Source organism: Oncorhynchus kisutch, linkage group LG29, assembly GCF_002021735.2.
Source record: "Oncorhynchus kisutch isolate 150728-3 linkage group LG29, Okis_V2, whole genome shotgun sequence".
NCBI classification, from domain to species: Eukaryota; Metazoa; Chordata; class Actinopteri; order Salmoniformes; family Salmonidae; genus Oncorhynchus; species Oncorhynchus kisutch.
The window spans coordinates 15,908,593-15,935,446 of NC_034202.2; the positions used below are offsets into that span (position 1 = coordinate 15,908,593).

The 26,854-nt window shown below is 46.6% G+C and overlaps 1 protein-coding gene across 3 annotated transcripts; it reads right to left on the reverse strand.

Moving 5' to 3' along the window:
• On the reverse strand, positions 1–26,383 carry LOC109874137 (calcium/calmodulin-dependent protein kinase kinase 2). 3 transcript variants are annotated; one of them, XM_020465938.2, is made up of 17 exons: positions 26,012–26,383; positions 19,154–19,722; positions 17,746–17,793; positions 16,709–16,762; positions 15,625–15,676; positions 12,570–12,703; positions 12,221–12,257; positions 11,959–11,980; positions 11,741–11,832; positions 10,350–10,549; positions 10,194–10,247; positions 9,985–10,058; positions 9,814–9,901; positions 9,590–9,721; positions 3,440–3,552; positions 2,967–3,020; positions 1–2,266 (listed from the first exon to the last, which is right to left on the reverse strand). In XM_020465938.2, exons 2-17 carry the CDS (start codon positions 19,652–19,654, stop codon positions 2,194–2,196), a joined length of 1,728 nt encoding a protein of 575 aa, XP_020321527.1. In that variant the 5' UTR covers positions 19,655–19,722; positions 26,012–26,383; the 3' UTR covers positions 1–2,193. The 3 variants fall into 3 exon arrangements, with proteins under 3 accessions (XP_020321527.1, XP_031664720.1, XP_020321528.1); XM_031808860.1 differs by lacking the exon at positions 26,012–26,383 and adding an exon at positions 23,905–24,016; XM_020465939.2 differs by lacking the exon at positions 2,967–3,020 and having other exon boundaries at positions 26,012–26,378.
• Between the last annotated feature and the right edge of the window lie 471 nt (positions 26,384–26,854).

A 26,854-nucleotide genomic window follows, 5' to 3' on the forward strand; every position in this document is an offset into this window, starting at 1 on the left:
GACATTGCAGAAAGTTAACTGTATTTTACTCAAATAATGAACTGGATACAATAGATTCAATTATTATGAGCTCTTGTTTTGTGAGAAGCTCTGTTATGCTATGACAATTCAATGGTATTTTTATAGTATGTTGGCATGCATTTGGGTAGAGGCACCAAAGCTCTCACTACAATGGATGGCATTATGCTACAGTACATTGTGTGATATGGACAGTAAAGGTAATCCTAGCCCTTTCAATAAGATTGGGCAAAGACTGAAACAAAAAGCGAAGATGAAATATATGTATAAATTACAAATATAATACAGAATTCCGTGGGTTGCATTTAATTCAGCCCTGTAGTCAAACCCAACCTCTTCTATGATATAATGAAGGGGAGGGGAGCACTTTCATGTGGAGTGATAAAATAAGTTGTCATTTCATTTTCTTCCCTCGTCGGCTCAGGGATTCAAACTAGCAGCCTTTCGGTTACAGGCCCAGCGCTCTAACCGCCGCTTCTGATCTGGACTGAGGTCATAGTATCAGTATCTCCTTCATTTGAATATTCCATCATATTATTCCTGAACATTTTACACAAGATGGTGAGATCCCCAAACAGGTACTGCCATACCAAGTGGTCAGCTACTGTATACAGAGACCTCAATTAGATACTGTACCATCCAACAACACAGTATACATGACAGACCAATGACAGGGTGGAGCGCTGCACCACAGAGTGACATTTCGTATGCATAGTAAGTAATAAGTCTTAAAAAACACACAACATTCAATTCAGATTGTTTAAACATACAGTAGTGACGTGCAAGAAATGTCCCCCCCTCCCCCAAAAAATTAATTATGTACCTTTGTCATACATTCAACACGTTGGTGCTGAAAAAAATCTGTATGTTGGAAGCATTAATTGTTGAATTAATGTTGTTTCAAAGATATACTAGGGAACCACAAACATGTCCAGCGACTGTAGCTATCCATACACAAACACAGTCTAACTATGTGCAACAAAAACAGGCAAGAGGTAAACATTTAAAAAATAAAAAATAAACATGCCACAAGACAACTAGGAAGATCATTCGACCGCTTAGCCATGGAAAAAGAGTTGCACTCCGGGGACAATGTCAGAGTTCTACTAGCATCTGTATCTTACCATATCTGATGACAACTTTATCTAATTCAAACTAATTCCAACACTTCCGTAACAGATATGTCATGCATAGATTTGTACAAGAGGTCTGCAGCCACACTATATGCCTGGGAGTGAAATTCATTTGTAAGAGACAATAACTCCTATCATTTCACAATGACATTGCAATTAGAAATAGTCACTTGTTTTAAAGGTGTTTGCTATTAGTTTACAAAATACACAATTAAATGTATTTTTGGTGTCCTGAAAATGAGAGGTTTAAAAACCCCAACCGTCAATCTATTAACATATAAACAGCTTAAACAAACATGCCACAAACACATTATTTTGACTTGAGCTTCAACATCGTATCATCCCCCTTTGGCCCGCCACATGTTTAAGAAGTAAGTGCGTTAGAAAACACGTCATTTTTTAGAAGCTCTTCACCAGTTGTAGTAACTGGGAGACATTTTACAACAAACCATTAGTGAGGACTGAATTAATCAAATAAATAGTTTGTGCATCGATAACTAATTCTATAATTGTGCAGTTTATGTAGCGTAAACAATGGCTGCACTGGGAAAGAAACAAACGTGCATACCAGGAATGTAGTAAACCCTCTCCTGTTTATCGTTACAAAACTGGCCACATTAATGGTGAGTGGTCCAGACAATCATAGTTAAGTAACTTGCTCTATTAATATGTGGGGGACAGGGGTCGCCCCTTGAAAATGTACAACCGTCCACAAACACCCCTTCCCGTCCCCATACCCCTGCAGTAAACGTGAGAGCCTTTTCAAACGGAGGAGGCCTAGAGAAACACATGTACCTAGGCTAAAATACAGACCTTTATATCAGAAGCCTGTGACAGAGCATGCTATGACTAGAAACATGAGCATGCATTACAGATGGGTGTTAGTGAGTGACAGTCAGGAGGGAGCTTTCACCAAAAGGGTGTTCAGGCTCCCGTCACATCCCTATAACAGTCCTGTCCACCTCCACAAAAGACATTAGTGGCTTCAACCAACATTATTCGCTAGCATGCCTTCACCCTCGCGCTGAGAAACCACACCGCATCAGGAAAGAGTCTCATCTTCGCCCACCAAGGGCAGGTCCATACTTCTCATGCCCTCCCCGCTCTCTTGTTTCCTAGGAAACAAACCGGAGGAGCACAATTCAATACAGCCACCAGTGCTAAGTACCTGTGTCAATTCTATCACTGTAGAGATACAGCTAGTTAACCTCAGTTTAGCTGGGAAACTGAGTGGAACCATTCACTTGTTAGCTACGTAACTGGAGAGATTGAGCAGAGAGGAAATTTAGCAAGCTGTTAGTTGAACATTCAGGTCAGAGATTTAAAAAACAACAACATCAAAGTAGTTCACTGGTATGTCCTTGGGAGGGAGGAGGGTATTGTGATGCTGCATGCGGAGGAATCAATGACCCATTTTTTAAATACAGATATTCGGCCAAATTTAAAATCAGGGTTTTCACAGGGAAAGTGTTTAGGCTGCAGTTCTATAAGTGCTTGGCCAAGGATGAGATTGATTCATTCTAATTTGCTGACTTGACGGTTTCTGCTCTGCTCATTGCTGTACAGTTCACACTTGACCAGAAACAGTACGGGAACCCCAGGTCACCCCAGTTGGGGATCAGCAAGAGGTTCCCAGACATGGTTTCAAGTACCCCTGTGTATTGGCTATAATTATTCCCTTGACTGCATGTTGATCTGTTACACAGGAGCACTTGACGACAAACACCACTCATGCCTATGGACTTAAGTGAGTTTCATATTGAGCTATTGAGCTTGATAGGCAGGCAAGGCAGTGGCAGGCCCATAGTCCTTTACCTTCTTTGGTTACTATGAATGTAGCAGCATCTCACATTGCCCGCTCTCCCTTTGCTGGCGGAGGAGGGGGAGGGGGGCAGATTAAGAGGTTGCTACAGCAAGCACAGACGAGTATATCACAAGTAAATCTTAACACCATCTACGTGACATCCTACTATAATTGAATGACAATTAAGAATCAATTTCGCAAGATAAGAATAGTTAGCCATGTACAAACGAGCTTTTCTATTCCAATATGAAGCTACATTACATTATTAAGTGATTGTAGGATTGCACATTTCTGGAAACTTTCTTAAAATTGCCAGGTTTACCAGAAATGTTCCGGAAATAAGTAGAAAATCCAGAATCCTACAACCAGGATTTTGAGAGAAACCTGAGAAAAACACAGATATTTTGCAACCCTAACTGTTTAGAAAAGATGTTTCTCTACTGACTAGAGAGCAGTGTAAAAGGCCTAAGAGAGGGGAACTTACGTGAGCACGTGTCCTGGTGCAGACAGACCAGTGCCTCGGTCTTCGGTTCTCTGGCGGCCCCAGTCAAAGGGGTTCCCAAAGGAGCGCTTCCTCAGCATGGTCCTCACCAGGATCTACAGAGACAGAGAGACATTTGAATGGGCTACACCACAGAGTTAAGATTGACACCTGTCACAGAGCAGAGTGGCTATGAACAAATGTCCTACGTTTATCATTCCCTTTTTCTGGTCAAACAGTCGTTTATTAGTTACAACACTTCATATCAAGTTCGCCCTCGTGGTTTAATGACTTTATAACTTCTGTGTAACCAGTGTAACTACCCAGCTGTACAACAGTAATTGTAGATGAAACAATCAAAAGAGCTGAAAGGAAACTGATGATATTAAATCAATGAATGAACATTCATAAGGTATCTTTTGTGAACTGTAAAGTGTGGCCTCTTGTCCCAGTACACCAAGAGACTGCCTGCTGCAAAATGAGCCTGAGTGTGAGTTCTGAGCCAGTGCTATAATGTTTAATCCCGTGCTATCATGTTTAATCCCGTGCTATCATGTTTAATCCCGTGCTATCATGTTTAATCCAGTGCTATCGTGTTTAATCCCGTGCTATCGTGTTTAATCCCGTGCTATCGTGTTTAATCCCGTGCTATCGTGTTTAATCCCGTGCTATCGTGTTTAATCCAGTGTTAAAGCTAGAATCCTTAACTGAAACAATAAACAACGCATTTACCCCGCCCATTTTGGTAAAAAACTGAGGGATGCCTGGAGAAATATAACCACTCTTTAATTCATAAAGTGTGGCCTCTTGTCCCAGTACACTAAGAGACTGCCTGCTGCAAAATGAGCCTGAGTGTGAGTTCTGAGCCATTAATACAGTGCTATCATGTTTAATCCAGTGCCATCATGTTTAATCCAGTGCTATCATGTTAAATCCAGTACTATCATGTTTAATCCAGTGTTAAAGCTAGAATCCTTAACTGAAACAATAAACAACGCATTTACCCCACCCGTTTTGGAAAAAAGCTGATGGATGGGCCTGGAGAAATATAACCACTCTTTAATTCATAAACAGGGATATGGATATCAAAATGATAGTTTAAAACCATGTTTTGAGGCTGTGCAGTGTCCGTTTACATTTACGATGTTAACAAACATTGGAGCAAAACAGGTTTATATGTTGGGTTCTGATGGGGTGCGACAGTTGAACTAAGCTCATGAGGCATTTACAGTGGGGAGAACAAGTATTTGATACACTGCCGATTTTGCAGGTTTTCCTACTTACAAAGCATGTAGAGGTCTGTAATTTTTATCATAGGTACACTTCAACTGTGAGAGACGGAATCTAAAACAAAAATCCAGAAAATCACATTGTATGATTTTTAAGTAATTAATTTGCATTTTATTGCATGACATAAGTATTTGATCACCTACCAACCAGTAAGAATTCCGGCTCTAACAGACACGTAAATTTTTCTTTAAGAAGCCCTCCTGCTCTCCACTCATTACCTGTATTAACTGTACCTGTTTGAACTCGTTACCTGTATAAAAGACACCTGTCCACACACTCAATCAAACAGACTACAACCTCTCCACAATGGCCAAGACCAGAGAGCTGTGTAAGGACATCAGGGGTAAAATTGTAGACCTGCACAAGGCTGGGATGGGCTACAGGACAATAGGCAAGCAGCTTGGTGAGAAGGCAACAACTGTTGGCGCAATTATTCAAAAATGGAAGAAGTTCAAGATGATGGTCAATCACCCTCGGTCTGGGGCTCCATGCAAGATCTCACCTCGTGGGGCATCAATGATTATGAGGAAGTTGAGGGATCATCCCAGAACTACACAGCAGGACTACACAGCTGGTCAATGACCTGAAGAGAGCTGGGACCCCAGTCTCAAAGAAAACATTAGTAACACACTACACCGTCATGGATTAAAATCATGCAGCGCACGCAAGGTCCCCCTGCTCAAGCCAGCGCATGTCCAAGCCAGTCTGAAGTTTGCCAATGACCATCTGGATGATCCAGAGGAGGAATGGGAGAAGGTCATGTGGTCTGATGAGACAAAAATAGAGCTTTTTGGTCTAAACTCCACTCGCTTCTTTGGAGGAAGAAGAAGGATGAGTACAACCCCAAGAACACCATCCCAACCGTGAAGCATGGAGGTGGAAACATCATTCTTTGGGGATGCTTTTCTGCAAAGGGGACAGGACGACTGCACCGTATTGAGGGGAGAATAGAACATCTTTGGAGGTAGCTGAAAGTCCGTATTGCCCAGCGACAGCCCCGAAACCTGAAGGATCTGGAGAAGGTCTGTATGGAGGAGTGGGCCAAAATCCCTGCTGCAGTGTGTGCAAACCTGGTCAAGAACTACAGGAAACATATGATCTCTGTAATTGCAAACAAATGTACCAAATATTAAGTTCTGCTTTTCTGATGTATCAAATACTTATGTGATGCAATAAAATGCAAATTAATTACTTAAAAATCATACAATGGGATTTTCTGGATTTTTGTTTTAGATTCCGTCTCTCACAGTTGAAGTGTACCTATGATAAAAATTACAGACCTCTACATGCTTTGTAAGTAGGAAAACCTGCAAAATCAGCAGTGTATCAAATACTTGTTCTCCCGACTGTATAAGTTATATTCTTTTTTATTTATTTATTTTTTATTTTACCTTTATTTAACCAGGTAGGCAAGTTGAGAACAAGTTCTCATTTACAATTGCGACCTGGCCAAGATAAAGCAAAGCAGTTCGACAGATAAAACGACACAGAGTTACACATGGAGTAAAAACAAACATACAGTCAATAATGCAGTATAAACAAGTCTATATACAATGTGAGCAAATGAGGTGAGAAGGGAGGTAAAGGCAAAAAAGGCCATGATGGCAAAGTAAATACAATATAGCAAGTAAAATACTGGAATGGTAATTTTGCAATGGAAGAATGTGCAAAGTAGAAATAAAAAATAATGGGGTGCAAAGGAGCAAAATAAATAAATAAATTAAAATTAAATACAGTTGGGAAAGAGGTAGTTGTTTGGGCTAAATTATAGGTGGGCTATGTACAGGTGCAGTAATCTGTGAGCTGCTCTGACAGTTGGTGCTTAAAGCTAGTGAGGGAGATAAGTGTTTCCAGTTTCAGAGATTTTTGTAGTTCGTTCCAGTCATTGGCAGCAGAGAACTGGAAGGAGAGGCGGCCAAAGAAAGAATTGGTTTTGGGGGTGACTAGAGAGATATACCTGCTGGAGCGTGTGCTACAGGTGGGAGATGCTATGGTGACCAGCGAGCTGAGATAAGGGGGGACTTTACCTAGCAGGGTCTTGTAGATGACATGGAGCCAGTGGGTTTGGCGACGAGTATGAAGCGAGGGCCAGCCAACGAGAGCGTACAGGTCGCAATGGTGGGTAGTATATGGGGCTTTGGTGATAAAACGGATTGCACTGTGATAGACTGCATCCAATTTGTTGAGTAGGGTATTGGAGGATATTTTGTAAATGACATCGCCAAAGTAGAGGATTGGTAGGATGGTCAGTTTTACAAGGGTATGTTTGGCAGCATGAGTGAAGGATGCTTTGTTGCGAAATAGGAAGCCAATTCTAGATTTAACTTTGGATTGGAGATGTTTGATATGGGTCTGGAAGGAGAGTTTACAGTCTAACCAGACACCTAACTATTTGTAGTTGTCCACGTATTCTAAGTCAGAGCCGTCCAGAGTAGTGATGTTGGACAGGCGGGTAGGTGCAGGTAGCGATCGGTTGAAGAGCATGCATTTAGTTTTACTTGTATTTAAGAGCAATTGGAGGCCACGGAAGGAGAGTTGTATGGCATTGAAGCTTGCCTGGAGGGTTGTTAACACAGTGTCCAAAGAAGGGCCGGAAGTATACAGAATGGTGTCATCTGCGTAGAGGTGGATCAGGGACTCACCAGCAGCAAGAGCGACCTCATTGATGTATACAGAGAAGAGAGTCGGTCCAAGAATTGAACCCTGTGGCACCCCCATAGAGACTGCCAGAGGTCCGGACAGCAGACCCTCCGATTTGACACACTGAACTCTATCAGAGAAGTAGTTGGTGAACCAGGCGAGGCAATCATTTGAGAAACCAAGGCTGTCGAGTCTGCCGATGAGGATATGGTGATTTACAGAGTCGAAAGCCTTGGCCAGATCAATGAATACGGCTGCACAGTAATGTTTCTTATCGATGGCGGTTAAGATATCGTTTAGGACCTTGAGCGTGGCTGAGGTGCACCCATGACCAGCTCTGAAACCGGATTGCATAGCAGAGAAGGTATGGTGAGATTCGAAATGGTCGGTAATCTGTTTGTTGACTTGGCTTTCGAAGACCTTAGAAAGGCACGGTAGGATAGATATAGGTCTGTAGCAGTTTGGGTCAAGAGTGTCCCCCCCTTTGAAGAGGGGGATGACCGCAGCTGCTTTCCAATCTTTGGGAATCTCAGACGACACGAAAGAGAGGTTGAACAGGCTAGTAATAGGGGTGGCAACAATTTCGGCAGATAATTTTAGAAAGAAAGGGTCCAGATTGTCTAGCCCGGCTGATTTGTAGGGGTCCAGATTTTGCAGCTCTTTCAGAACATCAGCTGAATGGATTTGGGAGAAGGAGAAATGGGGAAGGCTTGGGCGAGTTGCTGTTGGGGGTGCAGTGCTGTTGTCCGGGGTAGGAGTAGCCAGGTGGAAAGCATGGCCAGCCGTAGAAAAATGCTTATTGAAATTCTCAATTATGGTGGATTTATCAGTGGTGACAGTGTTTCCTATCTTCAGTGCAGTGGGCAGCTGGGAGGAGGTGTTCTTATTCTCCATGGACTTTACAGTGTCCCAGAACTTTTTTGAGTTAGTGTTGCAGGAAGCAAATTTCTGCTTGAAAAAGCTAGCCTTGGCTTTTCTAACTGCCTGTGTATAATGATTTCTAGCTTCCCTGAACAGCTGCATATCACGGGGGCTGTTCGATGCTAATGCAGAACGCCATAGGATGTTTTTGTGTTGGTTAAGGGCAGTCAGGTCTGGGGAGAACCAAGGGCTATATCTGTTCCTGGTTCTAAATTTCTTAAATGGGGCATGTTTATTTAAGATGGTTAGGAAGGTATTTAAAAAAAAATATCCAGGCATCCTCTACTGACGGGATGAGATCAATATCCTTCCAGGATACCCCGGCCAGGTCGATTAGAAAGGCCTGCTCGCAGAAGTGTTTCAGGGAGCGTTTTACAGTGATGAGTGGAGGTCGTTTGACCGCTGACCCATTACGGATGCAGGCAATGAGGCAGTGATCGCTGAGATCTTGGTTGAAGACAGCAGAGGTGTATTTAGAGGGGAAGTTGGTTAGGATGATATCTATGAGGGTGCCCGTGTTTAAGGTTTTGGGGAGGTACCTGGTAGGTTCATTGATTATTTGTGTGAGATTGAGGGCATCAAGTTTAGATTGTAGGATGGCTGGGGTGTTAAGCATGTTCCAGTTTAGGTCACCTAGCAGCACGAACTCTGAAGATAGATGGGGGGCAATCAGTTCACATATGGTGTCCAGAGCACAGCTGGGGGCAGAGGGTGGTCTATAGCAGGCGGCAACGGTGAGAGACTTGTTTTTAGAGAGGTGGATTTTTAAAAGTAGAAGTTCAAATTGTTTGGGTACAGACCTGGATAGTAGGACAGAACTCTGCAGGCTATCTTTGCAGTAGATTGCAACACCGCCCCCTTTGGCAGTTCTATCTTGTCTGAAAATGTTGTAGTTTGGAATTAAAATGTCTGAGTTTTTGGTGGTCTTCCTAAGCCAGGATTCAGACACAGCTAGAACATCCGGGTTGGCAGAGTGTGCTAAAGCAGTGAATAGAACAAACTTAGGGAGGAGGCTTCTAATGTTAACATGCATGAAACCAAGGCTATTACGGTTACAGAAGTCGTCAAAAGAGAGCGCCTGGGGAATAGGAGTGGAGCTAGGCACTGCAGGGCCTGGATTCACCTCTACATCGCCAGAGGAACATAGGAGGAGTAGAATAAGGGTACGGCTAAAAGCTATGAGAATTGGCAAGAATCAATGGGCACATATCAATGGTCCCAAAAAAAGGAAGTATCAACTACAGATTCTAGCTATGAAGGCAGTGCAGTGTTGCCTGTGTGTGTCCTCCTCCCACCACTCACCACAGTGGCCAGACTGGGGATGTGTTTGACAGAGTTCTCCACCTCCTCCTCAGTCACCTCGATCAGCATGCAGCAGTTATCGTCCTCCAGAGGGAGGGGCTCTGCTCCTCGCCGCGTCACCCACGGGTGCACCTGGAGGGAGCAGAGAGAGGCCCAACGTGATGCAGCCACACACCCTAAGTGCATTACAAACACACACACACACAAATCACTAAAAAGCAGACCTTAATCTGCGGTACTGATATCCTGGTCTCTGGATTCTTGTCAAGCATCTTCAGTAGCAGATCTTTCAGATCATCAGATAAGTCTGAACTGTAGGGACCACAAGAAGAGTTAGGGTCCTTCATTAATCATGGATCATATCCCCTCCCAGTAGAGTTGAATGGAAAACTCACTGCTCTGGCAGCTCCACTGGCTGAGTCTTGATCTTCTGATGCAGACTGATGATGCGTTCATCCATAAAGGGACACTGTTGACAGGAGTCACATTCAAATGAGAACGCGTCAGGTGAAACATGTTCCATATCGGTCATAAGGCTGAACTATTGCATCATGCAGCTGTGGATTGTAATAACATATAGAGCACAGTAGGAGGAGAGGTTTACCACTCCGAACACGAAACAGTACAGCGTCACTCCCATGGCCCAAACGTCCAATGCCTATAAGAAGAAACAGAATTCACTTAAAACCCACATCATTTCCTCATAACAGCTGCCCTTAAGGAATTTCAGAGAGAAGCTCACTGACAGAAGCTCATTCACCTTGCCAGAGAAGTTCTTCCTGGTCTCGGAGAGGGTCTCGGGGGCGAGGAAGGCGGGCGTGCCTACCGTGCTGGTGAGGAGGGCGTCGGCCCCCTCAAACTGGTTACTGACCCCGAAGTCAGCGATCTTAATGTGACCGTCCTCCCCAACCAGGAGGTTAGAGGGCTTGATGTCCCGGTGGATGATCCTCTGGTAATGCACTGGAAAACAACAGCACAGTAAGTCATTTAGCAGAGGCTCTCACGGTAACGAGTCATACATTTGACTACTTTTCATTTCTCCCTCTGTAACCAGCATCACTGTGCTGCTAAACGGTATCGCTTCCTTCACAGTCCCTGTCCATAGCACGGCTCCAACTAGTGACCCTCTGCCCGCAAACACATGACCATCTGCTTGTTATTCTTATTGTGTTACTTTTATTTTTGTCTACTTGGTAAATATTTTCTACTTCTTGAACTGCACTGTTGGTTAAGGGCTTGTAAGTCAGCATTTCACGGTAAAGTCTACACTTGTTGTATTCTGCGCGTGTGGCAAATAAAGTTTGATTTGACAACCTACTAAGCACTGAAAAGGATCTGATTCAACGGCACCATTTTAAGCTGTGGGTGAGTTGTTCCGGGGGGATCTCAATCTGTTACAAACACACCTCTATATAACACCTCCTGAAGATACAAGGAAAGGAGGACTCTTTGTGTTAAAGTGAAGGGGGGGATGTCTGAGTAGTTGTATGTGGGAGAGGAAGAGAGGTTTGAGTGCTGCTTATAGTGCATTTCTCTCCCTCCATCTCTCCGTGGGTACTGCTCTGGTAGAAGACAGAGCTTGTGGTAAGCCTGGGTGCCCCGAATGGCACTCTATGCCCCATATAGTGCACTACTTTGACCAGAGCCCCATATAGGAAATAGTCCCAAATGGTTCCCTATGCCCTATATAGTGCACTACTTTGACCAGAGCTCCATATAGGAAATAGGGTGCCACTTAGGATCCACACTGTGCTTGAGTGCAATAATGCCACTGAAAGCTATTGTGATTATGTGCATTGTGGAAAGGAGGCAGTGGGTGGCTGAAGAGCAGAAGAGTAGCTAATCAGAAGAAGACCATTGTGCTCTCCCAAATGTTTGGTGGGTGGGTAAAACCTGCAAATTCAGACAAGCAAAAAAGGTGTGATGGGTCCACACTCAAAAAGAGGTCGCATGAAGCTTACTTCATTTGTATTATTGTCACTGCGTCAGGGATCGCGTACAGTGATGTTCCGGCTTCACAGCCAGGGTGTGGGTGCAAATCTTTTTCATTAGAACAGCATTTATAGGGAACACAGGTGAGCTACCGGTGTACAGCAACAAAGAGAGGGAGAGCACAGACAGTACTGTGATTAGAGAAGAGAACCCACTCACAGAACTCAATCCCCCTGACTAGGTCTTGGAAGTAGAACCGAGCTTGGTCCTCATTTAGCGGCTTGTCCGTGGGCAACTCCTCCATCACAGCCCTGTGCACGAGCGAGACACACACACAAACAGACACAGCGAGAGAGCAGTAAATTGAGCGTCAGTGCTTAACGAGATTGAGCTCACTCCAGCTTATGCTGATTACAGTAGCAAGAGGATTAACCCACCCCTTTTTGACCAGCTCGAACACTGTAAAAAGAACAGAGATGCCTTCATTACTACATCATCAACGCTTTAGCTAGTTAGTTATCCTGATTAAAATGATCAAATCTGTGAGTGGGTCTGATTAGGAAGTGAGTGGGACGTGTGTGTCTCACACCTCATAACGATGTTGAACAGTGACTGTGTAATGTGAACTGAAGGGATATCTATCGGTGTGTGTGTGTGTGTGTGTATGCACTGCCAAGGGCAGAATCAGGCCAATCTTACCCATGTACAGATGGTCCTCACCAGGATCGTCAAGAACCTGGCAGGAGAAGAGAGGGACGCAGGTTCAGAGGAGCACACATACTAGACCGAGAGCACACTACAATACTAGCAGTCTGTTTGTAAACACAAACCCACTTGCAATCACTGACAGTGCCACGGTGCCAACGAGCAGTCACAATAATATTGTATGACATTTTTTACAAAACAATTGAAGCAGGGAGGTTCCTGTCTCATGAAAATAACACTGAACTCAAACAGTGACATAATGTGTTGCTAATGTATTATGCATTGGCAACACACAACAGCTTGTGTTAAGAGGACAAACACCATCCAGATTGTGGAGCCTCACCTCCACTAGCTTCACTACATTGGGATGGTCCAGCTTTTTTAGGATGGCAATCTCCTGGTAGACCCGTTCTAGCGGTCCTTTTGGCTGAGGGGGGCCTTCGGGGGCTGCTTTGGCTCCGCGGGGGGGTGGTCTCCCTGCAGGTGGACAGGAAGGAGGAGGGAGGGAGGGGAGAAAGTGTAGTGGTCTGGTTAGTCTACAGCAGTGGTCATTAACCGGTTCGATCGCGATCAACTGGTCGATCTGATGGACATCGGACTAACATGAATTAGGGCATGAGGTAGAAATAATGCTGTGCGACTTGAGATTCGCCATCAGTGTCACCTTTTCTCAGTGGAGGGAGAGAGGAGGGACGGTGAGTCGGGTGAGAGAGGAGGGAGAGAGGAGGGACGGTGAGTCGGGTGAGAGAGGAGGGAGAGAGGAGGGAGGGAGAGAGGAGGGACGGTGAGTCGGGTGAGAGAGGAGGGAGGGTGAGTCGGGTGAGAGAGGAGGGACGGTGAGAGAGGAGGGAGAGAGGAGGGACGGTGAGTCGGGTGAGAGGAGGGACGGTGAGTCGGGTGAGAGGAGGGAGAGAGGAGGGACGGTGAGTCGGGTGAAAGGAGGGAGGGAGAGAGGAGGGACGGTGAGTCGGGTGAGAGAGGAGGGAGGGAGAGAAGAGGGAGGGAGAGAAGAGGGAGGGAGAGAGGAGGGACGGTGAGTCGGGTGAGAGAGGAGGGATGGTGAGTCGGGTGAGAGAGGAGGGAGGGAGAGAGGAGGGAGGGAGAGTCGGGTGAGAGAGAGGAGGGAGCGAGAGAGGAGGGACGGTGAGTCGGGTGAGAGAGGAGGGAGGGAGAGAAGAGGGAGGGAGAGAGGAGGGACGGTGAGTCGGGTGAGAGAGGAGGGAGAGAGGAGGGAGGGAGGGAGAAGGGAGAGAGAGAGAGAGAGGAGGGAGGGAGGAGGGAGGGAGAGAGGAGGGAGAGAGGGAGAGAGGAGGGATGGTGAGTCACATGAGAGGAGGGAGGGAGAGAGGAGGGATGGTGAGTCGGGTGAGAGAGGAGGGAGGGAGAGAGGGGAGAGAGAGAGAGAGAGGAGGGAGGGAGGGAGAGAGGAGGGACGGTGAGTCGGGTGAGAGGAGAGAGGGAGAGAGGAGGGACGGTGAGTCGGGTGAGAGAGGAGGGAGGGAGAGAGGAGGAGGAGAGGAGGGACGGTGAGTCGGGTGAGAGGAGGGAGGGAGAGAGGAGGGACGGTGAGTCGGGTGAGAGAGGAGGGAGGGAGAGAAGAGGGAGGGAGAGAGGAGGGACGGTGAGTCGGGTGAGAGAGGAGGGATGGTGAGTCGGGTGAGAGAGGAGGGAGGGAGAGAGGAGGGACGGTGAGTCGGGTGAGAGAGGAGGGAGGGAGAGAGGAGGAAGGGAGGAGGGTGGGAGAGAGGAGGGAGGGAGAGAGGAGGGACGGTGAGTCGGGTGAGAGGAGGGAGGGAGAGAGGAGGGAGGGAGGGAGAGAGAGGAGGGAGGGAGGGAGGAGGGAGGGAGAGTGAGTCGGGTGAGAGAGGAGGGAGGGAGAGAGGAGGGAGGGAGAGTCGGGTGAGAGAGAGGAGGGAGCGAGAGAGGAGGGAGGGAGAGAGGAGGGACGGTGAGTCGGGTGAGAGAGGAGGGAGAGAGAGAAGAGGGAGGGAGAGAGGAGGGACGGTGAGTCGGGTGAGAGAGGAGGGAGAGAGGAGGGAAGGAGGGAGGGAGAGAGGAGGGAGGGAGGAGGGAGGGAGAGAGGAGGGAGAGAGGAGGGAGGGAGGAGGGAGAGAGGGAGAGAGGAGGGATGGTGAGTCAGGTGAGAGGAGGGAGGGAGAGAGGAGGGATGGTGAGTCGGGTGAGAGAGGAGGGAGGGAGAGAGGAGGGAGAGAGAGAGGAGGGAGAGAGAGAGAGGAGGGAGGGAGAGAGGAGGGACGGTGAGTCGGGTGAGAGAGGAGGGAGGGAGAGAGGAGGGAGGAGAGAGGAGGGAGGGAGAGAGGAGGGACGGTGAGTCGGGTGAGAGAGGAGGGAGGGAGAGAGGAGGGACGGTGAGTCGGGTGAGAGAGGAGGGAGGGAGAGAGGAGGGAGGGAGGGAGAGAGGAGGGACGGTGAGTCGGGTGAGAGAGGAGGGATGGTGAGTCGGGTGAGAGAGGAGGGAGGGAGAGAGGAGGGACGGGGAGTCGGGTGAGAGAGGAGGGAGGGAGAGAGGAGGGTGGGAGAGAGGAGGGAGGGAGAGAGGAGGGACGGTGAGTCGGGTGAGAGAGGAGGGAGAGAGGAGAAGGGAGAGAGGAGGGAGAGAGGAGGGAGGGAGGGAGGGAGAGAGAGGAGAGAGGGAGGGAGGAGGGAGAGAGGAGGGAGGGTGAGTCGGGTGAGAGAGGAGGGAGGGAGAGAGGAGGGAGGGAGAGTCGGGTGAGAGAGGAGGGAGGGAGAGAGGAGGGAGAGAGAGAGGAGGGAGGGAGAGAGGAGGGACGGTGAGTCGGGTGAGAGAGGAGGGAGGGAGAGAGGAGGGAGGGAGAGAGAGAGGAGGGACGGTGAGTCGGGTGAGAGAGGAGGAAGGGAGAGAGGAGGGAGGGAGAGAGGAGGGATGGTGAGTCGGGTGAGAGAGGAGGGAGGGAGAGAGGAGGGACGGTGAGTCGGGTAAGAGGCAGCCTCACCGCTGCTCCCTCCCCCCTCAGACTGACTATGAGATGCAGGCCATCAGTCCAGTAAAATTACATAAAAAAGCCAATGATATTGCTCACTCAGCTGTGCTTCACAAGCAATACAACAAATTATCATGGTCATGTATCTACATTTTTTTTTTAAATATAATTTCAAAATGGTCTGAGAAGAACATTGGCAGGGTAATTCAAGCACAGCCAACACGCAGTGATGTAGCCTACTACAAACCTCATTGCTACAAAACTGTTTTCAATAGGTACATGTTTTGTTATCTGAGCGGTAGATCTTGGCTTGCATCTGGACTCAGCAAAGGTTGGTGACCACTGGTCTACAGCAGCAAAGTCTCACTGTCGTGTCCTAGAATATTCTATGTGTTCCCTGCTGGATTGACCATATGCCACAGGCTCAGTACTTACGTGGGAAACCTGCCTGCCTCATCAGCCTCTTCTTGGACAGCACTTTCATCGCCTGGAGGGAGAGAGGGAGGAGGAGGGAGAGAGGGAAAGAGGTCTGACATCAAAGTATGGAGAGATGTACAGTAAAGGGGATTGTTGTTACATGCTACAAACCCGTGCACATCGCAGGAGGTTGGTGGCACCTTAACTGGGGAGGACGGGCTCGTGGAAATGGCTGGAGCAAAAATAGAACTGCTTGGCCATAATGACCATCGTTATGTTTGGAGGAAAAAGGGGGAGGCTTACAAGCCGAAGAACACCATCTCAACCGTGAAGCACGGGGGGTGGCAGCATCATGTTGTGGGGGTGCTTTGCTGCAGGAGGGTCTGGTGCACTTCACAAAATAGATGTCATCATGAGGTAGGAAAATGATGTGGATATATTGAAGCAACATCTCAAGACATCAGTCTGGAAGTTAATGCTTGGTCGCAAATGGGTCTTCCAAATGGACAATGACCCCAAGCATACTTCCAAAGTTGTGTCAAAATGGCTTAAGGACAACAAAGTCAAGGTATTGGAGTGGCCATCACAAAACCCTGACCTCAATCCTATAGAACATTTGTGGGCAGAACTGAAAACGCGTGTGCGAGCAAGGAGGCCTACAAACCTGACTCAGTTACACCAGCTCTGTCAGGAGGAATGGGCCAAAATTCACCCAACTTATTGTGGGAAGCTTGTGGAAGGCTTCCCGAAACGTTTGACCCAAGTTAGACAATTTAAAGGCAATGCTACCAAATACTAATTGAGTGTATGTAAACGTCTGACTCACTGGGAATGTGATAAAAGAAATAAAAGCTGAAATAAATCATTCTCTCCACTATTATTCTGACATTTCACATTCTTAAAATAAAGTGGTGATCCTAACTGACCTAAAACAGGGAATTGTTACTGGGATTAAATGTCAGGAATTGTGAAAAACTGAGTTTAAATGTATTTGGCTAAAGTGTATGTAAAGTTCCGTATGTAAACTGTATGTAAACTATACATGCAAAAATCGCCACTGTGTGTGTGTGTGTGTGTGTGTAAGATGGCCAGCAGGACTCACGTAATAAGTGTTGTTGTCTTCATTGTAGGCCAGCTTGACAACACCATAGGAGCCCTTGTCAGAGAACAGGAGAGCACAGGCAGTGTGACATTCAGTAGCTGTCAATCATCCACACAAATAAAAACCTACAGTACACACTCAAAAGAACACACGCACACAAACACCCACCCACGCACGCACACACACACAATAGCTATCCCAAGCTGACCCACCGGAAATGTGTGGGTCGAGTACTCTCAATGAGAACTAGCTGCTTCAAATCAAGTACAGTAAAAATGTAAATCTACCCGCCCCCCCTTCCACCACACACACATGTACACACACACAGACACTTTAGACAGCAGGCAGAACTCTCTCTCCAACTTCACCCATCCTGAGGCTCCCATTGTCTACTGTTTCACACAGAACAGACCCACTCTGCCCGAGGAGAGGAGAGAGGAGAGGAGACTCTGACTATTTATACCAGCCTCTCATCCTCCTCTAACTCTCCCTGGGACACGGATTTTAGGCAATTTGAAATGAGGACAAGGCTGGCAGGGAGAAGTGAGAATGACGGCAACCGTGTCCTTAATGATCCCCTCCGACTTTTTAAACACGCACAGTAAGGAATGGTGGAGGAATGGTGAAGGAGAATGGTGGAGGAATGGTGAAGGAATGGTGGAGGAGAATGGTGGAGGAATGGTGAAGGAGAATGGTGGAGGAGAATGGTGGAGGAATGGTGAAGGAATGGTGGAGGAGAATGGTGGAGGAATGGTGAAGGAGAATGGTGAAGGAATGGTGAAGGAGAATGGTGAAGGAATGGTGGAGGAATGGTGGAGGAGAATGGTGAAGGAATGGTGGAGGAGAATGGTGGAGGAATGGTGAAGGAATGGTGGAGGAGAATGGTGGAGGAATGGTGAAGGAATGGTGGAGGAATGGTGGAGGAGAATGGTGGAGGAATGGTGAAGGAATGGTGAAGGAATGGTGGAGGAATGGTGAAGGAATGGTGGAGGAATGGTGAAGGAATGGTGAAGTGCTTTGAGGAGCGACAACAGTACCTTTCCGATTTCATCTTTCAGCTTGTACTGGTTGAGCTGCACGCAGTCCTTTGAGAGAGAGAGAGAGAGAGAAGCTGACGTCTTTGCATGACTAATGCATTTTCTTAATCTGCCAGAACCACACGAGGTGTAGCATTAGGAGAACCAACAATCCATGTAAAAGCAATACGTTTACCAAGTCACCATGACTAAACATAAAAAATATATATAAGCCTGTACCATTCATGAGTAATGGGTTCTGCTGGTTTTTATCCTGTAAAGTCTAGGGGTGTTCGGGGAGCAGGGTAACAGCCTAGCAAGCAGAGAGATCATGCCTGCATTCCAAACATGTGAAAGACACACCTTCTCCCCTCAGCCCTCAAATTAAGTGGACACTTCTGACGACATATCATGACGTTATGATGAGTTACACTTGCAGTGCAAGGGAGGAATTCATTCATTTTAAATGGACCGCCCTTGCCCAGGAAATTCCTCGCTCGTCCCACGGTTGTTTTTCGTCCAGGCATCATGGAACCCCCCGGTAGCTATTGTGTCCGCTTTGTATGCGCTACAGTCAATTATGATTGAATTTCATATCTTGGCTAGAAGACAACACATCCACAGGCATCGAAAACTAGCCATCCGACGATATCAGGTAAATCGGAAATGACAACGTATAAGTGTGATGTCAGGGAAAGTTGTATGGGCTAGATAACGCTTCCAAAAGCGAACCAAACAAAAACACCATTACTTTTACGAGACGTGTTTGTAGTACAATTTCTAACTTATTTAAATTTGTTTTTACTTAGACTGGTATGTTGACTTCTCCATATTGATGTTGGTTTCTTAGCAGATGTCCAATCATGACCAATAGAATTCTGGGGCGTTTCAGGAGTGAAAAGAAATGTGCACTCTAACACTCGATCACAAACGAGGGCTGAGGGGCTTTCGTTGCCAACTTTTCTTGCTTGGCTAATTGTTTGGACCGATGGCAAAGATGGCGGCGGGGCTTCCCCCAAGGACCATAAGGCGAGGGTAAGTGGAGGAGGGTGTGCCTTTAAGTGTGTGGAATGCAGCCCATGTCTGCATCCCAAATAGCAGGTCCCATAGGGCTCGGGTCAAAAGTAGTGCACTGTGCAGGGAATAGGGTGCCATTTGGGACACAGCACATCTCTACAGGGAGTCTACTGGACCAAGCTTCTGAGATCTACTGGGGAGTGAGCTGGCATCTACTAACACCATGGACCTTACCTTCACATAGGCTCAACGTTTATACCAGTATGCTGTTTCATTTACCACTGGAGACAAACACACAAGTTCAGCTGATGTGTGTTCATAGAGTTTGACTAACACAAAATTGTGTTTTTATTCCAAAGACCAGGGGGGGGGGGGGTTTAAAAGGCAGAAGGGCTGTGGCGGCATTGCCTACCTGCAGGTCAGTGATGGAGACGCGATGAGACTCCACGGTGGGTCTACGGGGCAGCCGCGGGGAGGATTGAGGCGAGGTGATGGGCGAGTAGGGCAGCGAGGGGTAGATGTAGCGCCCGTTGGGAGACGAGGCTGTCTGGGAGCGCTCCTGCAGGGACAGCTTCCGGTCTGACAGGTTTAGTCTTGCCCTGTGCCCCTGGGACTCAGGGGATAGGGCCTCGGGGTGGCCCACAGAGTGGGACAGCAGGTCACAGGAGTGGGTTCTGAAGGGCGTCTCAGAGCACTCCATGTCCTCCACCTCATCACCCCCCTTGGGCTCATACTCGGTCACCACGATAAGGGACTCCATGTAGTCTGGGACGGGGTGAGGGTTCATCTGCGGGGCAGGGCAGCTGCACAGTAGGTCAGGCAGGGGCTGTGTGTGAGTGTGTGTGGGCAGGGATACATGACCGCAGGGCGACGGGGGCTCAGCAGAGGGCCAGGAGGAAACGCATGGAAACATGACAACGACTGTCCCCAGAGCTTGTATGTCGCTGCTCCATCAGTGGTCTACCTCAGGAGAGCAGAGCACTAAAAACACAAAATAAAAACCAGATTTCACTTTTCAACACAGAGGACTTGATGATGAATGAAAAAGCCTAAATGTCAGACATTTTTGTTATCATTTACAACACAGGTCTGTAGACAGACACAGAGCCTTGGTCCTGACCTTGCTCAAGGGCAAAATAGCAAAACTGTACCTTGCTCTGGATAAGGGCGACTGCTAAACGTAAAATGAGCCAGACACACTTGGAATTCCAACCTGCAACATTATCTTAGCTCTTTCAACTGAAAATGAGTTGAGGTGCCAACAAACAAATCCTAACAAGATGACGCAAACACAAAGCAACTTCATAAACATTCTGCAGAACCAAATCAACCGACAGCTGTTTGAACTTAGGCTAGGCAACGTTACTCGCATACTGCTTCTCCATGTGCTAACAACTTCAAAACAGGGCAGGAATCAGTCACAACTTCTCAGAAGGGTTGGACTCCCAGTCTCTATAGGGGGTTAGGTTATCTATTCCAGCCAAACAAGGTTGTTTACCTCTATCTCAAGTACACCCCCCTGTTCACAACCCAATCTGGGTCCATGATCTGTTCTGATGTTGACTCTGCCCGTCAAGGGTGGTAAAGACGGAGCGGTTTCTCTCGGCAGGTTGATTCCTGACATGGTGTTGAGGGGATTGGAGCTCAGTGTGTGCGAACTGAGTGGGCCCCATAGACTGTGAAGTCAAAGCCGCCAGGAAAATAATACACTCATCCCCCAGCCAAGTTCACAACGAGAAGATAGTGTGTGGGAAGAGACACCCCATCCAGGTGGCCTTGACTCTCGCCCCCCCCCCCCCCCCCCCCCCCCCCCCTTACCTCCACACTGTCTATCTCTCCTATACATCCCTCCATCTTTCTTTACCACCACAGTCTTCTGGGAGTGAATTGCTTATGCTCTCTCCTGGACTCTCTTTCACATTTTCTCTATTCATGTAACTCCCTATAGCTGCCTCTGTATAATCTCTGTCTTCTGTGTCTCTCCTGCTCTGCCTCACACCACTTCTATCCACCCCCCTCCAATTCCGGGTCAATTCAGAAAGTAAACCAAACCTCAATTCCAATTAAAAAACATTGAAAATGTGATTTTCAGTGTACTTCATGAATTGAAATTGACCCCAACTTCTCCAGCCTCTTTCCTCAGCTTTGGGGATACACTTTGTTGTTGCTTCAACTGCTTATTTCACTATGAGTAACTTTACAAGGTGATTACTGTTTTTTATATATTGTGTGACGCAGCAACAAAATGTTTAATCATGGGCTGGTGCCACCAACTGAAAAAGTTAGTGGCCCCAGTGTTACCAGGAGAAAACAGGCTGGAGCAGTGATTCTTGTGCGTTTCTCTTTTGAAGAAGAGAGACATATCCGGAACATGACGTGTAACCCTTGGGAATCTTCCTCCGTCATTAGTTACCAAGTAACAACACAATAACAATATCAAACAGGGGCCAGTTTCAACAGAGAATAAACAACGAAGTGCCCCTTCATTATTTTCAGAGCAGAGCACTGTTCCCTCCCATGTTGACTAAAACTAAACTGTGCAACCTATGTGAATATCACAAGGAATATTCTAGCAACATCCCAGACAACTACCACAGGTTAATTTAAAGAACTTATACCAGGTGTTCTGTCAACATTATAGGAATGTCCTGTGCAACCTAACATCATATGAATGGCTTCACAACAAGGGTTTGCTCATTTTGGGGAATATTCAGAGGTGGAAACATTCCGTGGGAATTAACAGGATTATAGTAAAATTAATATTAATACCATTAATACTTAATTCCATTTAACTGTAGATGTTTTTTGCATTGGATATATTTACCATATCATATGGAGACAAACATAAACCTTTTCATGGTATCCTATTGCTGGTAGTTACGATCTTGTCTCATCGCTACAACTCCCGTACGGGCTCGGGAGAGACAAAGGTCGAGAGCCATGCGTCCTCCGATACACAACCCAACCAAGCCGCACGGCTTCTTAACACAGTGCGCATTCAACCCGGAAGCCAGCCGCACCAATGTGTCGGAGGAAACACCATACACCTAGCAACCTGGTCAGCGAGCACTGCACCCTGCCCGCCATAGGAGTCGCTAGTGCACGGTGAAACAAGGATATCCCGGCCTGCCAAACCCTCCCTAAGCCGGACGCTAGGCATATTGTGCGCCGCCCCATGGGCCTCCCGGGCGCGGCCAGCTGCGACAGAACCTGGGCTCTAACCCAGAGTCTCTGGTGGCACAGCTAGCACTGCGATGCAGTGCCTTAGACCACTGCGCCACTCGGGAGGCAAACATAAGGTAAAATGTTTATCATAAGTAGACATAATTGCAAATGATTAAATCCTTCCAATAGAAATTTTTAAAACTATTTAGTCACAAATTGAACTTTAATTAAATGAGTTGACTCTTCACATGGGACCGTTTCACTGAACAACAAAAGAAAGGGAATATTGAATGATCCCCAATGATCCATCTCATCTCCCAAAAACAGTTTCAACATACATCTGTAAAATGATGACAAAAGCTTCAGGTTCTAGACTGTCTTCCTCTCAGGCTTCCATGTCTTCTCCCTGGACCTCCTCAATGTCCACCTCTTGAACATCAGACTCTGAGGCCTCATCTTCACTGTCACTTTCCAACCTTGTTGAGGATGGCTAGTTGTCAGGCTCAAAAAGCCTTAAATTTGCCCGGACGGCCATCAATATTTCAACCCTTATATTGGTCAGTCTGTTGCGTGCGTGTTCCCAAACAAGGACCAGTTGAGCTCTGAGGCGGCTGATGTTGGTGGGATTTGGAGGATGATGGAGGCAACAGGGCCTCAGATCCACAAAATCCCTTCCACCAGGTGGCTGATGAGATATGTTGGCACGACTGCCATATTGCATCTCCATCCCAAAGCCCTTGCTTGGAAGTGTACTTTGCCAGACTGCCAAGAACCTTGCCCTTATCCAGACCAAGGTGGCGAGACATGGTAGTGATGACACCATAGGCCTTGTTGATCTCTGCACCAGACAGGATGCTCTTGCCAGCGTACTTTGTGTCCAACATGTAAGCTGTGGCGTGTACTGGCTTCAGGCAGAAGTCTTCACGCTTTTTGATGTATTTCAGAAATGCAGTTTCTTCTGCTTGGAGCAACAGTGAAGTGGGCAGGGCAGTACGGATTTCTTCTCTTACATCTGCAAGCAGAGTCTGAACATCAGACAGGATGGCATTGTCTACCTCAATCCGTGCAATGGCTGCTACTATAGGTTTCAGGAGTTTCAGGCTGCTTACCACGCTCTCCCAAAATACCTCATCCAGGAGGAGCCTCTTGATGGGGTTGCCCATTTCAGCAGACTGTGATATGGCCATTTCTTGGAGAGACTCCTTCACCTCCAGAACACTGTCAAACATGATGACAACACCAGCCCAACGGGTGTTGCTGGGCAGCTTCAATGTGGTGCTCTTATTCTTCTCACTTTGCTTGGTGAGGTAGATTGCTGCTATAACTTGATGACCCTTCACATACCTAACCATTTCCTTGGCTCTCTTGTAGAGTGTATCCATTGTTTTCAGTGCCATGATGTCCTTAAGGAGCAGATTCAATGCATGAGCAGCACAGCCAATGGGTGTGACGTGAGGGTAGGACTCCTCCACTTTAGACCAAGCAGCCTTCATGTTTGCAGCATTTTCTGTCACCAGTGTAAATACCTTCTGTGGTCCAAGGTCATTGATGACTGCCTTCAACTCATCTGCAATGTAGAGACTGGTGTGTCTGTTGTCCCTTGTGTCTGTGCTCTTGTAGAATACTGGTTGAGGGGTGGAGATGATGTAGTTAATTATTTCTTGCCCATGACCATTCGACCACCCATCAGAGATGATTGCAATACAGTCTGCTTTCTCTATGATTTGCTTGACCTGCACTTGAACTCTGCATCCAGCAAATTAATAGATAAGTCATGTCTGGTTGGAGGGGTGTATGCTGGGCGAAGAACATTCAGAAATCTCTTCCAATACACATTGCCTGTGAGCATCAGAGGTGAACCAGTTGCATACACAGCTAGAGCAAGACATTCATCAGCATTTCTCTGACTATGTTCCTCCATTGAGTCAAATAAACATCTGATTCCAGGAGGACCATGAGCTGTTGCTATCGATATGGTGTCTGATTCATCATTTTCACCTCGAATAGAAGTAGTGGGACTTGTGTCAGAGGCTGCTTGTTGTGAGCGCTGAGGGAACTTTATGCACTTGGCCAGATGATTCTGCATCTTTGTTGCATTCTTCACATATGATTTGGCACAGTATTTGCAAATGTACACAGATTTTCCTTCTACATTAGCTACAGTGAAATGTCTCCACACATCAGATAGTGGCATTTTCCTGTAAAGATTAGAAGAAAAAGTGAAAAAATACAATTCCGTGTACAGATAAATAGTTAAGCAGTTAGATTAAACAACTCCTTTTGTAAGATAAATGTTTTTAAATGAAACATGTATGGAAAAGGTGAATTAACACTCAGTTAGCAGGCTCAAGCAAGCTAAAACCCACATTGTAACAAAAACTAACTAGCAGGGACTGTTAACAAGTTAGAAATGATTTAAACACACTTTGTATGTCATATAAAATATATTCACCCCACCCAATTTGGTCATCAAAACTTACCAGAATGCATGTCGTCCTTGGCTCAGACAGTGTAGTAGTGTGGGCTCAATAGCATCTCATTAGTGTGCAAGATCTTGAGAATCAGCTGTACATGTGATGGAAGAATGCACTGGGCATGCAGAGGGTTGCAATTCCATTTGATTTGGGGATAGTTTAACCAAAATATGCCACAATACCTATAATTGCCTTATGTGTATCCCACAAAAAATGTTCACTGTTATAAGCTAACTTTTGATGAATTTAAGAAACATTCCCGGGCTTAACTTCCCACGGAAAATGTCCGACCCTTTGCAACCCTAATCACAACATATTTAGTGTTTTGGGAACCTCTCTCTTTTAATGTACCCACTGTTCCACAATAGCTTGATTTAGCTTGAGGAGAGAAACTTGGTGAGAAGTGACCCAAGATGTAGGCCAAGCTAGCCTGCCTAACCCACTGTGTTTGAACCTATAATAGAACGGAGTGGGGTCAACTACCCATGACCTACTTTGATCTCAGATGGGTCTTGACCTGTTTCTCGCCATCTATTTCCACTTGCTTGAGATGCTAATGTACACAGTCAGTGATTGAGAAATTCACACACACACACAAGTAGCAAGATTACTTATTTACACATTGTCACTTTTTGTCAAGGCAGCTATAATGGAGTCCATGGCAGGCAAAGACAGACAACTTACTACCTGGCTCCTAGAGATCTGAGGCTAAAGCCATTCAACTTCTGTGATCCCTCATTACAGTGGATCGCTCAAGAAGCAGCTTCTTTCCAGCCCTGGAAACAAACAGATGCTGCTCTGAGGGCAACAACACAATTCCATCTGGAGCAGAGGAGTATTCTAAGCATCATTACAGATCAACCCTGTCACTGATCTGTAGATAGTCCCGAGACCAGATAAGCCTGTGAATGGCAAAACGAGTCTCTCTCAAGCAGACTACAGCTGCTGTACTATGCTATTTATGCAGAGGTCTCAATGGGACTGATGGTGCCGATTATTAGGCCCATTTGACCAAACAGAGATGCTGCAAGCGTGCACGTGGAAAGTTTAGTATCATGACGATATGGCCATAGCTGTCATGACTTATCGATATGGTCAGTGCTCAATTGAATAGGAAGTCATTTGCATCCATGTCAATGTTATTCTGCAAACCAACAATTATTATCGTCGGTAACCAGATGTTTCAATCCCGAAGATGTTCCCGATGGCCTGTACATACAAAACATATAGGACCACAGTCGCCAGACGGGCGGGGGAACGTCATTTAGCACATCAAAGCAATCAGTAGACGCAAACTAAGGTTAATTCCATGACATTTAAAGTAAATCGAGCTTGCAGGCTAAAAATGTTCATGACCGGATAGAGAATGTCCTGGGCGCGAGACAAGGGCGTTGAATAACGCAAAAGCATGCACACCCGGAACATCAAAGGCCCCCTGGAAGGTTCACATTGATAACGGTTTACATTAAACTAGCAAGCTAGAGCATAAAATATGTATCGCTAGCTAGATTGCTAACCTAAACGAAGATTAGTGGAAGCAACGCTCACGCTTTAAAAAAAAACAATCTCGACCACAAACGTGACGCATGGTAGAAATAACGTTACCATCTAATCGTTGCTCTGAAACTTACCTTTTCGGGTGCAATTATGAACTAAGGGCGTTCCGTATGCTAGCCACCTGACTGCATGAAATAGTGTTGATGTTGCTGGTAAAATATCTAGCGACGTGAAGAAACTGAACGAAGCATCGTGATAGGTGGCGAGCATCCTCTGAAGAACCAATCCAGCTGGGCAGACACCGTGTGGCCAGTGGGTGAAACGCTGTAGGTCGTGGACCACATGACAGTTGTTTTTATTTATCCCTCCCTGAATATTCACAAAAGGAAAATTTGATATTCGCCCCCAATTATCGGAGCATAGTTAAAACACTAACTTTGCATGGCATTGGCCTTTCTTGGCATTGAAGCATAATGTAGCCTTGATTCATTCTGGCGCCACCATGTGGTACAAAAACGATATCATTTGACGACCCAGAAAACCAGGTAAAATAATGGGCAAAATGCTAACTGTATAGTTAGCCGTTCACCAAAAAGCAGTTGCAGTGCACATCACAATCACTCAAAAGTCCACAAAGTCGTGAAGGCATGACAAAGCTGCTTCCCCTTCAGAATGTCCTACAGCACCATTGAGAGCATCTTAACTGGCTGCATCCCCACTTGGTATGGCAACTGCTTGGCATCCAACCACAAGTGCAGTACATCCAAGAGCTCTAGACCAGGCAGTGTCAGAGGAAGGACCTAAAAATGGTCAGAGTCCAGCCCCTCCAAAATCATAGACTGTTCACTCTGGTACCACACAGCAAGCTTGGAACCAACAGGACCCTAAACAGCTTCTACCACCCCATGACTGCTAATTAGTAACCGGACTATCTGAATTGACCCTTCACAGCTGCTACGGTTTATTAGCAATCCTGT

Excerpts from the sequence above, each read along its gene's own strand:
- LOC109874137 (XM_020465938.2), bottom strand. The coding sequence starts at position 19,654 with ATGTTTCCATGCGTTTCCTCCTGGCCCTCTGCTGAGCCCCCGTCGCCC. Across the intron at positions 10,248-10,349 it reads GGAAGAACTTCTCTGGCAAG|GCATTGGACGTTTGGGCCAT; the intron begins GTGAATGAGCTT and ends TTCTTCTTATAG. Across the intron at positions 2,267-2,966 it reads ATTCATAGTAACCAAAGAAG|GAAACAAGAGAGCGGGGAGG; the intron begins GTAAAGGACTAT and ends TTTGTTTCCTAG.